General features: G+C 34.4%; 1 protein-coding gene across 2 annotated transcripts in view; it reads right to left on the bottom strand.

The window, feature by feature from the left end:
- The window catches only part of LOC138715207 (neprilysin-4-like), a 70,897-nt gene that overhangs the window by 7,742 nt on the left and 45,462 nt on the right, over positions 1-17,693 (bottom strand). For both annotated transcript variants that reach the window (XM_069847857.1, XM_069847858.1), the window contains exons 10-15: positions 17,402-17,581; positions 15,684-15,895; positions 10,477-10,699; positions 8,189-8,365; positions 5,804-5,966; positions 4,462-4,671 (exon numbers count right to left, since the gene is read on the bottom strand). In XM_069847857.1, the coding sequence (XP_069703958.1) occupies positions 4,462-4,671; positions 5,804-5,966; positions 8,189-8,365; positions 10,477-10,699; positions 15,684-15,895; positions 17,402-17,581 (1,165 nt within the window). The remainder of the gene's footprint in view (positions 1-4,461; positions 4,672-5,803; positions 5,967-8,188; positions 8,366-10,476; positions 10,700-15,683; positions 15,896-17,401; positions 17,582-17,693) is intronic.

Genomic DNA, 17,693 nt, shown 5'->3' with positions numbered 1-17,693 from the left:
ATACAAATATGAATTTAGTAGACCTGTTCAGATCTCATCCAGTGTCTATTCAAATGTCTTCCTTTCCATCTGTACCTTTTGTTTTGAAATCTTTTATTGTTTCAGACATCCTGTGTTTGTTCATTCTCGATAATGTTACACCCCATTACTTTTATTTTCTCGATTTTGTTAATGGATAGTTATACTTTATTAAAGAGGAAATACTATAGAAAATGTCTCTCAAGAGACAATGTGGTAACCTTACTATCAGACCACCTAGCTCAAAAGGGTGTAATCTACCTTAGGGAAATCTTCAACACAATACCAAAAGGACAGCTGAATATTTTTATAATTACGACTTTAAGAGAAAACTTCGACTAGTTTGGCATAATGAACAAGTTACATGTGGAAATTATTTTTAAACTGTTTCGTAAAATAGAAGAAACTACTGGTAATTAGAAGCCGGGAAAAACGTAATACAGCGAACGCAAAGCTCCGCCCACGTCCCCTTTCCACTTTTCCCCTACAAGCTCACCACACACCCTAGCGGGAAAGAGTGGAAATAGGGGTTTAGGGTGGGGTGACATCTAGTGTAGGAAAGTGGAACAAAAAGAGTAACGACATCTACGAAGCAAAAGAGGAACTTCGTCCTGTCAGTCTCTCCTCTCTCTCTCTCTCTCTCTCTCTCTCTCTCTCTCTCTCTCTCCAGCCTCTTCTTCTCTGTTCCTTGCTTCATGTCTCTCTTTTTTTTTTCTTACGACTTCGCAGGAGGGGAGATTCGATCCGAGAAAGTTCGTAACTAAACCTAAACGCACGCTTTTTGTTCACGCTTTAGACCTCTCGGCTACCGAGGCAAGTTGGGGGTAGAAGGGAAAATGAATCTATTTATGTTTAAGGGAACTGCCATAACGTATTGTAGAAGGGGACAATGACCGAATAGCATGGGTAGAAACTGGTGGGCTTGTGAATGTCGCTTGGTAGGGGTTGACTATGGGGGTGGCAGGATGTGCAAAGTTAACAGGTGAGTGTTGTTTAATGAAAACCACATTACATTGTGTTGTGTTGTGTCAGTACATGTTGTGGACAGTTGTCTAATGCGTATTGCATTGTGGTTGTGGACAGTTGTCTAATGCATATTGCATTGTGGTTGTGGACAGTTGTCTAATGCGTATTGTCTAATGCATATTGCATTGTGGTTGTGGACAGTTGTCTAATGCGTATTACATTGTGATAGGCAGTGATCCATCAAAGCGGGACAGATAGTAGAGAGAGAGAGAGAGACAGTAGAGAGAGAGGGAGAGCATGTGAGTGAGGTGCCGAGCGGCGCGGGTGGGGATAACTTCCCCTACTGGCGTTTGCCGTAATATGCCTAGAAGCCTGTCAGTTGAGAAAACTTTCGCTCATTGGCAAAATGTGAATTATTCCTCAACAGTACATAATTACAATTTAAGCAGGAATTTCCTCCCTCCTCACATTATAATAACATTTATTGCAGATGTATTTTATGTAACAATATTTAATATAGATCTTTGCAATATTTGTTCTTAGTATCACCACAGTCTAGTATATACAGTCACGAAGCTTGAGTTGTGAGGGTGCTAGGAACAATAGACTGTGCCAATACTACTTCGCATTGTCTGTAATGAGGCGATATTAGCGATCCTAGTGTTTAGCAACTATCTATGGAGGCATATTTACTATGTATTGAGCTTCGTGACTGTATATACTAGACTGTGGTATCACTGTAGATAACACTTACAATACCTTACCATCTACGTATATTTATATGGTGGTACCTGTAGGTAAAAAGGACGTAAGTCAGAAATGGGTGGTTTAGAGTTATGACCTTCATCAATCAATCATCTCAATGTATCCAGCTGTTTGCTGACAACATAAAGTCCACTATAGTCCCCTGTAGTCTATTCAGTTCTTGTTTTTCATGAGAAATGAGGGGTATTTTGAGCGGTGTTCATTATAGATGCCTGTTGCTAGCAGTCAGAGTTGGGGTGTAGTCAATATATACTGCAGGGCTGTGTCTTTTGCAACTGGTACTGATGATTTTAATTTACTTCTTTTGTGGTTTATGGATGGACAGTATAGGAGAATGTGTCCAGATCTTCATCATGATTAATACACCATAGACAAGTAGGAGTATCAGAAATGTGGAATCGGTGTAGGTACAATTGTGTGACAATGTGACCTGTTCTGGCTTTTGTTAAAAATGTCTGGGCAAGCTTTTTACATTTCCAGGTCGTTTGATTTCTTTTGTACGGTTCCCTTGTCAGAAGAGAGCCAATTATTGATCCATAGGTTTGTAAAATGAGACTTTACTGAAGCAAAGGCACCAGATAGAGATATCACTTGAAGAGGTCTTGGTTGCAAATATGTGGCCTGTTTTGCAATATTATTGACTTTCTCATTTCAGGTATACCACAATGACCAGGTATCCATTGAAATGTTATTTCCTTTTTGAGTTTTTTAGTTAACTTAGTTGTTTCTAAATTGGAATAATTCTATGTGCATATAGCTTTGGTACATATTTGATTATATTATTAAATATAGCCCCCTTGGAGTCGGTAAGTATGCAAATAGATTTTTCAGAAATTTGAGTAACACACTGAAAAGTAGCGTCAATAGCTATCTTTAATATTTCTCCAAATTTTATATTATGTTATTGTGTACATAATTTTTTAAGAAATTAAGGATATAATAAAGCAATAAAACAAACTAAATTTATAAGTAGCAAGTAGTTGATTTTCACTGTTGCAATATTAGTTAAAGAGCACTACTGTGACAGAGATTTTCTTCTGTAAAAAAATATTTATTTATTATTTTTACAATTATATCAAAACACAGGGTCAGAAATGAAACATTAAACATTATGCTTTATCCTTTATTTTCGAAAATCATGCTTTTACTATGATTTAAAAAATTATGTATTTCAAACCATATAATTTTCACAATCCAAGTTACTGTACTAACCTCTATAAATCAACTATGCTTTTAATACTCTTTATGCTTTATGGTTGTCTTAGTGATCAACTGATCACACAGCATGCAGAACCAAGTAAATTGGGAAAGATGAAAACCATCTTAGCGGAGTTGTCAACTCGAATTTCTAAAACAATATGGTATAGCACGTTATTATGCACATTATTATACTAAGCTCTTTAATTTTAAGATACTTCTGAAATAATGATAAACTGAAATGGAGATAAAGGTTGTGGACACAGCTAGAAAGACAGCAGACAAGACAGATATGAAGCAAATGAATTAGACAAGAATTACTGTTTTCCGTAACTGCAGATAAAAAAAGACAAGAATTATGGTTTTTCTTCATTGCAGATAAAACACAGTTTACTAGTCGAGCTCACACAGAAGGGGTAGTAGAGGCAACCACCCTTACTGAGAGGTCACTCTTGTTTACTTTTTAGTATATTATGTAGGTTTTTTAAATGTAGTGTGTTCCTTTTTAGTATATTATGTACGTTCTTTTAAACGTAGTGTGTTCACAACTATGTATATTTTCCATATGAGTTGATTTCGTTACAATACAGTATATGAGGGAGAGATAATGTGCACAGAATGAAACTCTTAACAATCAACACCATGGGCATCGAGGAAATATTTTGCTCCTACTGAGATGAAAACCTGGAAGTAGTCCTTTCTGTCTATTAATAATAATTTATTTATTTAATCTGACAGAGCTAAGGCCAGTAGGCCTTATCTTCCGCCCAGCTAGACTCTAATTCTAATTGAATATAATTTGTTACATAGTTATTACATTAATATCTAGACAGTACAAGAACATGAAAGTGAATAACGAAAGTTAGATAATTAATGTTAGTGAGACAATAATAAACATTGGTAAGAAATAGTGATAGTGATATTAATAGTGCTATTAATAATAATAATAATAATGATAATAATAATAATAATAATAATAATAATAATAATAATGAGATAATTTAAATATTTATTCTGTGATATATATAACCATTAAACATTGAGAAACCTGAAACAGCTATTATTGTTAGCAAGAATTGTTAGAAAAATATTTCGTTAGTCTATTCTTTTATTGGTTTGATGTCTGACAGTCTCTGACATTAATCGGTAGGGAATTCCAAAGCCAAGGAACAGCCACTGTGAGAGAAGATGAATATTAGATATAATTAGATTGACAATTTGTACAGAATGACTTCAGATCCAGTTCTGAAATTGAATACTGCCTTAGGAATCTAAAGGAAGAAGAGATGATGGTATTCCCAGAGAAAATATTAAATTTCATACTCGCCCAGAAATTCTCTATCCAGTATTATCCTGTACATTGATTTTTTTTTAAACTTATTTCCACTAAATGTATTATTTATTTTATGTTTTTTACTGGGGGACATACTTCCTTAGCGTTAAATACGAATTCGAGGTAAATCGGACTGTGCTATATTGGGCTTTTACTGTACACATGTAAAATGTAGTTCTTACCAATCAGACATTGAGCTCGACGATGAAAGCCTTCTATAGCCTCATCACGCCACCACCGATGAAGATTGCCATCTTTATCAAATAAACGCCCCTTATCATCGAAGCCATGTGTGATCTCATGCCCAATCACAACACCAATGCCACCATAATTAAGACTACGAGGGAAGTAACGGTGATAAAATGGAGGTTGTAGAATTCCAGCTGGAAACACTGAAAAAAAAAAAAAATTCCATGTAAGTCATTAGCTATGATTCAAAATATGATACTGAAGTTTCTATCTTATTATTGCAAAGGATTTTTAGCATCTAAAAAGTTATATTTCGGGTGCCTAAAATAGGTGATTCAAGAGGGCTAACAAGATCACATGAAACACAAAACATATCTTAAGAATTAAGTAAAGAAACAGCGCAAACTGAAAGAAATAACAAATCTAACAGCTACTCCCCCTTTGACACAAATTTCAATCATTATTATTAGGGTACAATAATTAAAAAATTGATTACAATTGGCCTTACACTAAATGATCATAACTTTTTCCAAGTTTTAGTCTACAAAATTATAGTGTCTATTATAGAATACAATCTACAGAGTGCAAACGAAAGTTCTACATATGCTGATATTATTAGAGCAACACTATGCACGAAGAGGAGGGAGGAATTTGGGGGGTTAAACCCACATTCAAATCTAAGTTATGTAAAAGAAACTTTTTCTTTTTTTTCAAAGTAGTAAAAATAGACCTATCCCCAAAAAAGTTATTTATTTATTTATTTATGTCTATAACAGGGCAAAGCCCCAATTACAATAGACAGTACAGATTTGTTAAAAAAAATAGTAATTATTTACATTTTAGTACCGTATCAAAATAAAAGATGTTATAGAATTAATGATGCTGTTCTTACAAAAAACACACACACATGCGCATGCGCATGCACACACACAAGAAAAATCCTTCCCCTAATTTTAAAATCTTATACATGGATCTGTATTGGAAAATAATTCAAATTACAGGTTACGTGCTAACAAACATATTTTCTTGTCATTATGAAAATGCAGGTATTTTTCAGGCCTTTCATGAAGCAATTGTTATATACTCGTATAAGTTTAGAAAACTGTCACCAGCACTGAAATATATATTTTATTATTTCTCTTATCATCCAGCATTCCTCCACAAATTACAATCATTCAGAATGGCAAAGTTTTGAATTACATCCAATTTACAGGAAACCTGATTTCATTGGATTTATTACAGTGAAGCATAAAGCATTCATAAGAAAACCCCTGACAATTATTTGTGCTGATGCCTGAATCTTGAGCTATGGCATGATGGTAGTGATATACTTACTAATCTGATTCTTATACCGACTGTAGTAGGCATTAACAATTGCTGGTGGGGTATTCCACAAGGTTTTGTTAACATGAGTGCCCAGACGATCCTGTTCTATCCTTGTTGCATGCCGGAGGATGTTGAGGGTATTCTCGAAGAATTGATCTGGCCGTATTACCAACTGTGAAAAACACATTAAATGTTTGAGGAAGATTACTTGAATATCTAAAATTGAGGATAAAAAAAAATAAGTACAGTGGAATCCTTCGAAGCCAGCAACCAATTAACTGGCATTTTTAATAAGAAAAAGAAAAATGAAAACTGAAGTAGCAATCTACAGTTTTTAACGACTGCCTGAAGCTATTACCATTAGATGGCAGTATTACCAATGTGCGCACAAGTACAACAAAGAAACAGCCATTTAGATTGCTAATTTCACATCGGGCTGAGAGCCACCATTTTTAAAGCAGACAAGAACCTGTGTTCATTCCACAGATTTCTGTTATATGCTACACATATGTGCAGTTCTACATACTGAGTGTGACATCACAAAATACCAATGTTATGTGCTGCTTTTGGGTGCACAAACAGCTATTAGTGACATTCAACAAATGGCAGAACAGTTAATTCACGAACTGTGCCTAAAGATTCCGAGATAGCCAGTTAGTGATCTAGGTAGGCTTGAAAACAGAAGTTGCAAGATGGCGATACATCTGTATGAACGTAATTATGTCTTTAAATACTGGTAACCTATAAAGTTACTTTCCAATTAACCAGCAAATCAGTTATCTGGCACTCATTTTGTCTCACAGTTGCCAGGGATGAGAGATTCTACTGTACTAGAAAGGAATATATGTTTGAATTGAGCAGAAAACATCATTAGCAAAGAATTAGGAGTACCAGCATAATATGCTGAATACATAAATAAATGAACTTAAAACCTATACAAAATGAATAAATTGAGAATTTCGCTCAAAATAGAGGAATGTCGACTTAAAGGAACAAATTTAGTTCATCCAAACAAAATGTGGAAAAATCAGTAGAAGGGAGCAGGAAACTTTGCCTGTGCATTTATGTGGAAGAAGAAGATGAAGATGAAGAAAAAGAACAGAGAAATATAAGAACTTTGTTATAAAAAGAGGTTCAATCCATGTCTTCAAAATAATAGTTATCTCTCAACCATGATATAAATAGTAATCTTTTTTTTTTTTAATTGTGAAATGCACAACAAAAAATAAGTTTCTAATCGTCAAAAATATTTACTGTGCACAAGGCAATCACATACTCATTTTACAGCTTATATCTTCACTGAACTTTCAACCAGTTACATGTACAGTAATTGATCGAGCAAGTGTTTGAATTTACACAACCGTGTATCAGAATTACCAGTCAATAACGTGTAAAAGATAAGGATTTCAAAAAATATGTGAAACAAAAAGAAGATGAGGACAGAAAGAAGATGAAAAGGAAAAAAAGAAGAATAGAAAGAGAAGTATGATGAGAAATACGAGGAAGAGAAGAAAATGTGCAAGATGAGGGGAAAATGAAAGAAGGTGAGAAGGAACTCAAGAAGATAATGAAAGGAGGAAGAAGAAGAAGAAGAAGAAGAAGAAGAAGAAGAAATAAAGAAAAGAAGTGGTGAATACTAAAAAATATAAAATAAGAAATAAGAAGGAATGAACTAGGAAAAAGAAGATGAGTTAACTTATTTTGAGTATTACCCAATTTTTTATTAGCATGGCAATACAGCATAAGAAATATAGTAAAACAGAGCAAAATTGATTGGAACAGGGTGAAGATTTTGCTGTAAAAGACTGTAAAAGATGGAAGCTCTTTGTAAAATGTTAACACCTTATGATAGAAGAGGATTGTTAACAAGTTCTTCATTTTTCCATACTGAATCCCTTACTTATTTCAACAATTTTTAATTGAGACTATTCATGACCTTCTCAACAGTCAACACATCCTGAACAAATATTGATTTATTGACAAACAGCTAAGCATTGAACAGCAATAATACATTTCCTTAAAAGATCAAATCTAAAACGTCATGAGACAAAATCACTTTTATGTTCTCAAGAATTAATTAAATGAATAGTTTCCTTCCTTGTTCCTCTCTTTATTTGCTATTTCATTCCTTATCTAAAAAGGAATGATAATTACCTACTAGTGTAACAGAGTGTAGTTTGAGTTCTATGACTACATTATTTATCTCCCTTGAAGTTATATATTGCTAAATATGTAGTTTCTCTGAAATGAACTACCTATATCTTACACATTACATAAGAAATGTACAGTAATATACAAACATCTAAAGTGACTTTACATTCTAGTATGTGAAAAAATACCCAAATCAATTAATTAAAATGCATTTCTCTTAGTCCACTACTAAAAATGACTCACATCTGCATATCGCTCATTCAGAAGCTGCGGGCTAAGTATAAAATCTGGATAACCAATACGAAGCACAATGGCATCTACTTTTTGGGAAGCTAGTTCTTTCGTTTCCCTATCTATCCAATTCGTCTGGCTTAGTAATTCTCTGAAACTCAGCATTATATCTTCTGTCATCTGAACTGTCTGAAAGAAATCAGTACGCAAGAAAACAAGATTAGATTTTTAAGATTTAGCAATCATTTCTATAGTAAATTTTAAATAAATCAAACCCCATAGAGGTATATAAAATATGTTTATAAAATTATAGTAAGTTGACTAAACATTATAGCTTAGTCACTATATATCAAATAAGTAACAGTAGTATAGTATAACAGTCTATAACAATTTTTCTTTATAAAATTGTTCTTTGAATTATTCAATTAAGCTATGTTAATTGGCATCTCTTTCAAAAGAGGAGCTATCCTCTTAGGATTTTCACTCTCTCTTAAATGAAACAAAGGAAATTTAAATCATATTAGTTTAAAATGTATGGTTACAGAAGGAATGGACACTGCAACAGACTTTAGATTACATTCAGAAATAATGATCATGATATGATTATATATGATAACAGAAAGAAGATGATGATGATGATGATGATGATGATGATAATGATTAAAGAATTATTCTAGAAAAAACATATCAAACTAAAATTAACTTTCTGAAATACAGTAGAACCCCTTTTTAACGAATCTCTGAGGGATTACTTTTTTCCCTTAAATAGAGACTATAAAGAATTACGACAATAATGTCACTGCATGGCACCACATTACTATCGATTGAGATGCACTATAGAATATGCTGTTATTATTGATTACTGAAAGTCGATTTGATATTTTGGGCTTCATTATCACAAAATCCACTTGAAAAGTATTCATTAAAAGTGGAATTTTCCTTAAACCGGTTTCCTTAAAAGCGGGAATTAATTACATTATTCTCATGGTAATTTGGCTGGGACTTAACAAATTATTACTTAAAAAACGGGAACATTAAAATGAGGTTTTACTGTATGAACTACATTATAAGCTAGTGAATCACATTAACGAACATCACTATAATGCTAACTGAGTGTTGTAAAAAAAAAATATGAAATTTTTCCTACTAGTACATACTGTAACGTTTATTTCAACTCAACAACAATGTAATTTTATTCTTCCAACAATAACTCTCCACACAGTAACACAGTATTCGTTAGTGCACTCCACTGACGACAATGACAATTTACTTGGACTATTACGAACAACAATGAACTGTTAATCTTAACTAATATTTACAAAACACTATTTACAAATCAGAACTGTCAGTTCTCAGTTCACAGTTCCTCTAGCTCAGTCACTCGAGCTCACAGTATCTCGAACCACAGACCTTCAGAGACAGTTCACTGTACTCGAACTCGGGTCCCTCCAACTGCGGTCCACTGCACTCGAACTCAGGTCCCTCCAACTGCGGTCCACTGCACTCGAACTCAGGCCTTTGGATGCTGACACAGTTGCGGACGCACTCGAGTCGAACTCCGGTACACAAGACTGACTTGCTTGCTCTGGCTTACTCACTGACTGAATAAACTGAAAAACTGCTCAAGTTCGCTCGCGTTTCTTCTTTTATAGCAAAATCATAGTTGCGAGAAATTTCTACGGGTGTGCAGAGATAGCTCTCTCGAATTATCTGGATATCTCCACTTCGACCGACTTCTGAAAGAGTCGGGAGGGTCCGTCCCCCCTTCACTCCTCACGCAGCAGTTGCGCGCGCACCCTCCCCTCGTCGTGTTGACGTAATACACCCCCTCTCTTCTCTCCGCCGCGCGCCATCCCTCAGTGCTCCGTGGAGCCCACGCGATCTGCTCTCTTGCGGGACGCTGGTCGTGAGTTCGAATCTCACGTCGCTGTCACAATACATTATTTATGTACTGTACTATGTATATGGGGAGCATTGAAGCAAAATGCACTTAGTCCCTAGGAAAATACTTTTCAGTAGGCACCAACATTTAGATAATCAGTGCCTTTTGAACCAGACAGTTTATTTTGAGATGTACTTTAAGGCCATGTAGAAAAGAGAAAGCAATTTTTAAAGTAAACCAACAGCACATATTCATTCACCACATTCAAAAGAGGGGAAATCCATAAGAAAGTGAAGATGGACTTAGTGCATTTTAATTCGACACTTCTCATATAATGTATGTAGCCTATATGTGTATAAATGAGTTCATATAGTGTAAATCTTGCAGACAAAATTCAATAAATTCAGTATATACTCACATCATTCTTGCTATTTTCATGGAAGTACTTTCGTACAAATAAGGCACCTAAGGCCATGCCTAAGTGGCTGTTCACTTCAGAAACACAGTATTTCCACCGTGGAGGTGCCTGTTCTCTTCCAAATAAGATGTAATAAAATCTTTGCTTTGCATCTTGAAAGCGATCGTCTAAATTATTAACTCGGTGTCTAACAAATCTCCATAGCAAGTAATTCGCTGTTGTTCTGAAATAAAACATGTCACTGTGTTTACTGTTCTTAAAAAATAAATAAACATAGGAAACTTAACATGTACTTCACAGAAAGTATGTTTAAGTTTCTTATGATGGATTCATTTACATCTGCCATTGACACATGTTTTTTTTTAAGTAATGGTGGGCACTTCGACTTGCGTCATTCACCCATCACATCATAGTGAGAATACACCTTTACCCATAATTTTAGTTGCCCTTAACTTAAAATTTCAATCACTACACACCACTTCTGATACTTCTGTTCTATGTCATTACTATTATCATACAGAATGCAGATTTTTCAGAGCAAATAGCTCATGGTTTATGTAACAAAAAACTACAATATAATATTGGTGGAAAGTTAATAGTTTTGTTCAGAAAAAAATGTTTTTTTTTTCTCTCAAATGTTTAATAATATCTTATTCAGTAACCATTATGAATAAGATCGTGATTTTTGTCGATATCAATAGGAAAATTAATAAAGAATAATTTATCCCTCTGGCGTATTTCAATATTGTGGACGGTTTTCGTGTAAATTTAATTTTAACAACCTCTAAATTCAAACAACTGCATGCAGCGAGTTGGTTGCAACACAGCACCAAGTCATCTAGGAATTCGTTGACCTCTTACATCTGTATCACAAGAAGCGCGTGTTCACGGCGATGTTGTCGTCAGACTGCTGAAACTTCAAACTTAATTTTCTAATTAACTGTGCATTTAATCACAAAACGTAATATAGGTTTTCTATTCATTTACGTGTAGGCTACCCTATCGTCCCTTTCAATCTGCAAGGTTATTTCACTTCCATCCTGTATATGCAGCTCAATGCTCTAGACTAGAGTGACCAACTTCTGATCAAAAAATACAGGAGACTTGGTCACGACAAATTATAGTGCAGTTTTTTTAGATATGAAGCCAGAATTCATTCATGGTTTATGTTAAATAATATAAAACTCTTTATTTACATATAATATAATATAATTATGGGTTAGGTCGCAATATTGAGTACAATAATATTTAAAAAAATATGCACATTTCTTAATTTTAACTTATTTGTATTTGTCAACAGAATGCAGCAAAACATTTAATTTTTTATCTGAAAAAAAAAACTGTACAATCATATGTGCATACAGTTACACCAAAGATTACAGGATCACCAGAATAGAACTGTAGTGACTGGTACCTACTAAACTATCGATATTAATGCCAGTTTATATCTAAATATATTTAGCGGTTATTACTATTAGGTTACATTAAAAAAAATAGCAATCATGATTGATAAAGAAAAATACGGAAGGATTTGTATATCATAATGGGGACCAGGAGGATCTAAAAAAAACCAAATATGGGAATTCCTGGAAAATATGAGAGCGTTGGTCATCCTAACCCTACTCGTAGCCACATATCCAGTAATGACAATAAAAACAGTTGATCCCAAGACTTTTACGAGGTATGCGTTTACCTCTGCTCCTTTTCAAACCAATTTAGGACATCTTTGACGCAGGAATACTAATAACACTATTAATGGATACCTTTCCCTGTGGAAATAGCTAATAATTGAACAGAACACACATTAGCAAAATGAAGAACCAAAAATACAGAATCACTATAATTAAGTTCATAACTAAAGCTAAAATTAACCCAAAAGTAGAAATCCAACAACATAGCTAGTAAAAATTAAAGAGGCCATCAGATGTAACTGGTACAATACTACATGAAAAGGAACAAACAACTATAATATCGTCGTCATTCTGGCAGAAATCACTAAGTCCAAAATTGTTCTTCTGAGTTACAGCAATTTTAAAGTTTAATCAAATTTTAAAAATCTGCTTTGTCATAATTTAACCTATTTTTTTCTTCTGATTACATCTCCTAGTTAATTTTATCGGCATAAATGTGAAGGTGTTACCATGTAGATATGCATTATTTCTTAAAATATCCAAAATAATGGACTTCGTCAATTTTGGACTTAGTGACTTCTGCCTGAACGATGACGATATAAAGATTCAAAACAGGACACCTCAAAATCCTTAAAAATTATGGCGAAAAGGAATTTTTAATGTGCTTGAAGTGCAACACTGGAGAAGCAAACACAATGACATACCAAAATCCTCAAAAATTTAAGTTTGCAACAAAATATTGTGTGTTAAAAACAATTAAAGAAAACAGTCTCATGGACAATGTTTTGAAGAAGAAACCAGATATAATCAATATATACACATGGTAGGTACAGTGCTACTTTAATAAACTAGTATTAATAATCAAGAAAATAATCACTGTAGTCAATTTGGATTAAATGACTATCTTGTGTCTTCCTGTGCCATCCCACATTTCTGGTGTACGAGCCAAACATGAATGTCTTGATAGTTTAGTATCTTTTACAGATCCTTCTTCACGCCATTTTGATACCCACAATAACAGACTATTGTGACTAGGTGCATTGCATGCATGAAACTGCAGCCAGAAACCTCGCTGCATAGTTGTAACAGACTCTGTTCTACTGCAGCAATAAAGTGTGGACCAGCTCTTCCTCTCAAGGTGTATGGAAATAATTTAACATAACATTCAGGGAAGACTGAGTGGCACAAAAAATTTAGTGTGAGTCAGGAGAAGTTGAAGATGATGAATATCCGAGTCACTTTTCAACCTCAAAAACTGATGAAAACATTAAGAAAATCGAATAATTTGGAGGGAAAAATTGTTCCGGAGCCGGGCATCGAACCCGGGACCTTTGGTTTAACGTACCAACGCTCTACCAACTGAGCTACCCAGGAACTCTACCAGACACCGATCCAATTTTTCCTTCTATATCCACAGACCTCAAAGTGGCCTGACAACCATCAAGCAACCAACATTGAGTGCACACTAACTCCGTGTGACTTAAATTGTGGTTTTCTGTTAACGAACAGTGACATGTATTATGCAAATCAAGCTTTCAGGTATAACTCCTTGTAAAGTTGATTTGAATAATTTGGAGGGAAAAATTGTTCCGGGGCTGGGCATTGCATTAAGAAAATCAGTGAAAATGTTCATAGATATCGACATCTGAGCATCAGAATGATAGCAGATATAATAGGAATTGACAAAGAGACACTACAACAATTCTTGCACAGTCCACCGTGTTAGCTCTGTGGTAGCGTGTCTGCCTCCAGAATAGCCAGCCCAGGTTCGATTCCCGGCGGGGTCAGAAATTTTCATGTAAAATTTCTATTTCGGACTAGAAGAGATGGCGGTGCACAACTTCTAATCACTAGATTGTGCACCAATATGCCTGGGTTAAATCCCAAATCTCTTCGCAGTGCATATGAAGAGAAGGCATATGTCACTGTTGATAGTGATTCGTGGGGATGTTAAGCCTGGTGGCCCCCTTGGTGCTATTCGACAGGAGTAGGCTACGTGCCAGCACCGGGTTTCCCCTTCTCCCTTCTTCATCTTCGTCATCATCATCATCACTCATTCCAGACACTACACTTACACTTACACGAACACTTGCACATACACTCACCCTAGTACACGACATAACTCTCCACAGATATACATCATGTACAGTGTAACCCGCCAAAGTGGTGTACAACTAGAAAATGGGTCACAGTTCTGCTATCTATCCACAATATGCGGAACCCGAATCACGCAAGTGAAGTGGGTAGGCATTGGATACATACACACACACACACACACAATTCTTGCACGATCAACTGAACATAGAAATGCTTGCTGATCCTGAAAAATCTTACTCAGGAACAAATTGACAATATTGAAAAGCCAACTGCTCTGACATCGTGCAACAAATCAAACAGCCAAACTTCATCACATGTGATAAAACGTGGATCTTTCATCACAATCACAAAACAAAGAGTAATGTTCTCCGAGAATGAAAAAGCAAGGATGAGTAAGTCGAAACTCAAGGCAATGCTAGTTGTTTTCTTCAGTATCTAGGATAATGTCATGGTTGTCTGAGTATCAAACAGTTAACCAACATTATTACATACAGGTTTTGACCAGACTGAAGGAATGAGTGAGGAAGAAGTGGATAATCTCTGAAAATGCAACATGGATACTGCATCAGGACAATGCACTCACACACAATGCTCTTTCAGTCAAGAGGTATTTTGGCACCATGTGACTTTTTCCTATTCCCAAAAGCAACAAGTGCCTTGAAGGAAACCCACTTTCTGCCCATAGAAAAGATGAAGGCAAAAATGGCAGAACTACTGAAGGCGTTGGAAGTTGATGAGTTGCAGCACTTCTATAAATGATGGAAGACACGAATGCAGTGATGCATAAACAGAAAAGGAGAGTACACTGAAGGTTATAAAAGTTAATTTTCAAAATTCTGGCAATAAACCTAAGTTTTTACATCAGTCTCGTTTTTAAATAGTCACATATCGCCTTTGTTCCTTGGAAATTTCACTAAAACTGATGGTATTTTAATGCAAGTCTCTGGTATGGAAAATACTTTCTTGCCTTTTGGATAATTAGGAACAGAATAAAATCCCTCCTACAGAAGATAATTGGTATAAGCTTCAGAATGATACACAGTAATTTCATTCAGTAACTGCTTACTTGCTGTGCACCAAGACGAAACATATTTAAAATGATTCAATATGGTGTTCAACTGGTTCGAAATTTTTGGATTTCTGCATCATGCTTGTCATTAGTTCCAAGACTTACAGGTTTACTTTGACTAAATATGGTAGATTTTTAAGGGAAACAAAAATTCTTAACACGAATTCTTTCGAAAGGGAAGAAAATCTGGAGACTCTGCATTATAAGAAATGCAAAAAAATTCCACTTCCTAATGAAAACACCCCAGACAAAATTTACAAACTTCTTTTTGAACCAAGATAAAAATTCATTTCTGCTTGTTCTCATCCCATAATGTCTTATTATAAGACGTACAGAAATGGAATTATTCGCACCATTAGACTAAGAGAGTCTAGTATGACAGATAATGTAAAATCTCTTGCATTACTTACCTTGGTTGTGTTTTTCCAAGAAGTGTGACAAGATCTTGAATATACTGTAATGCAAACACAACGACAGGCTCTGAGACATTAACAGGCCGTGCCAAAACCAATGTGAGGTAGCGATACCAGTCTACTTGAGGAATGAGCTGTCTCAGCTCACCGACACTCATCCTCTGGTACAATTCACTTACATTTCGGCGCTCATCTGGAGCTGAAGTGATCTGTAACAATATTCATCCGTCTATAAGCATGAATAATGAATCAGAAACACTAACTTAATAATAATTACAATAAGCACTTAACTTGCATATAATTTACCAACTAGCAGCAAAATTACAATTTTATTCTTCGAGATGCTAACAATATGGATTTCAAATAGAAGTTATTCTTTTGTTAGTGGATAAAAATAATAATTACTTGTATGGTTTGTGTGTGAAGGTCAGACATATGGGCCTATTTTACCACCTCCAGATTTTAAGATGAGAGAGAAATGGCCAGTATATTTTTCATAACAAAACTGTTCCATCAGTTGAAAACATATGGGCACCAAATTCACTAGCGTAAGCATGAAGTTTACTTTTCAATGGTTTACTAAATTTAGACATTCTAGCTAACAGATCTTACACCATCTGTCACCCGACAATAACTGACTGTTCCTCACTCAAATTTCTTTCCCCTACAATAATAAACACGTGTACCACAAAACTGTAACAGTAAGATTTGAAAATATGAAAGCAAACAATTGAAAATGCTACATGACAACTTTTATGAAAACGTGCTTAATATTTAAAATTATAAAGGTAATTGGTATTGTGAAGACATGACATTATATTTTTGTCGATCATTATTCATATTACACCAATAGTATTAAAGCACGATTATTAGCAGATTAAGCACCGAAATAAATAACTTTTATTTACTACTGTTATTAAAGTGTGTCATTGTTTCATATACTTAAATTTCATACACAATACATTGCAATTAATTAGAAAATTGCAAATAAACAAGAAATATTGCTTTAAAATGACAAAAAAGGCATTTATTATTGAATTAGTAAGAAATACCTTAGAAAGACAAATTAGGCAAAATAAAAATTGGCTCTATCACTTTGATTTACCCCAAATCACATTTATATTTACGAAAATAATGATTTACTTCCACCCAGTAAAAAAGGCATTTTGCCAAACATCAGGGCTCTAATAATAATAATAGAAAAATTGAAGGGACTGAGAAAAAATGTTGTAAGTGATGTGAGCATGTATAAGTGAAGTTCGACTACAACATAAATGAAGTTTGCAAAGCAAAGTCAAAAGATGTAAGTCAAAAGACAGAGCAATAGCATTTGTGAAGGTGTATCAAATTCTACAACTTGGAATTTCTCATTAGACATCTTTCCTTCTCCACTCTGTCCTAGAGTAGTGATCCTAGAGCACTCTATCGCTACTCTAGGGCAGAGTGGAGAAGGAAAGATTTCTAATGAGAAATTCCAAATTGTAGAATAAATGAAGTGTTATAGCATCTCTCAAAATAATTGTACATATATCTAAGATCCACTACTCAATACTCATTAAATGACAGTATTCTTTAATTTCATTAATTTGTATTATTAATTAGGTACTACTGTATCAAGTAAAGATGATGGAATTTTATTATCATAAAACAAATCATATTTCATTATTTTAAGATATTTTAAAGATACATACATTTAATATTTCATAATCACCTACTTTGGCAAGTCTTTTTTCAAATGTAATAATTTCCTCTGCTTGTTGGGTTGCATTATCCAACGGAGCACCTAGTAATGTCGCAATTTTAATAAGATAATTCTTGTATGCATCCAAATATACCATGTTGGAAGGCTGCAAAAAGTAATCTCTTGTAGGCAATCCCAGATTGGTCTGGTCGAACTGAAACAAGAATAAAGTGTACACTTAAATTTTTAACATGTACAGAAACTTTAAAAAAATAGTGCAACAGTAAGCATTAAACTCCATTCATAAACACGACAGAAAAAATGTA

This window comes from Periplaneta americana, chromosome 15 (genome assembly GCF_040183065.1).
Source record: "Periplaneta americana isolate PAMFEO1 chromosome 15, P.americana_PAMFEO1_priV1, whole genome shotgun sequence".
Lineage (NCBI taxonomy): Eukaryota > Metazoa > Arthropoda > Insecta > Blattodea > Blattidae > Periplaneta > Periplaneta americana.
The sequence above is the reverse complement of the archived record's forward strand: the minus strand, read 5'-3'. Positions and strand labels throughout refer to the sequence as shown.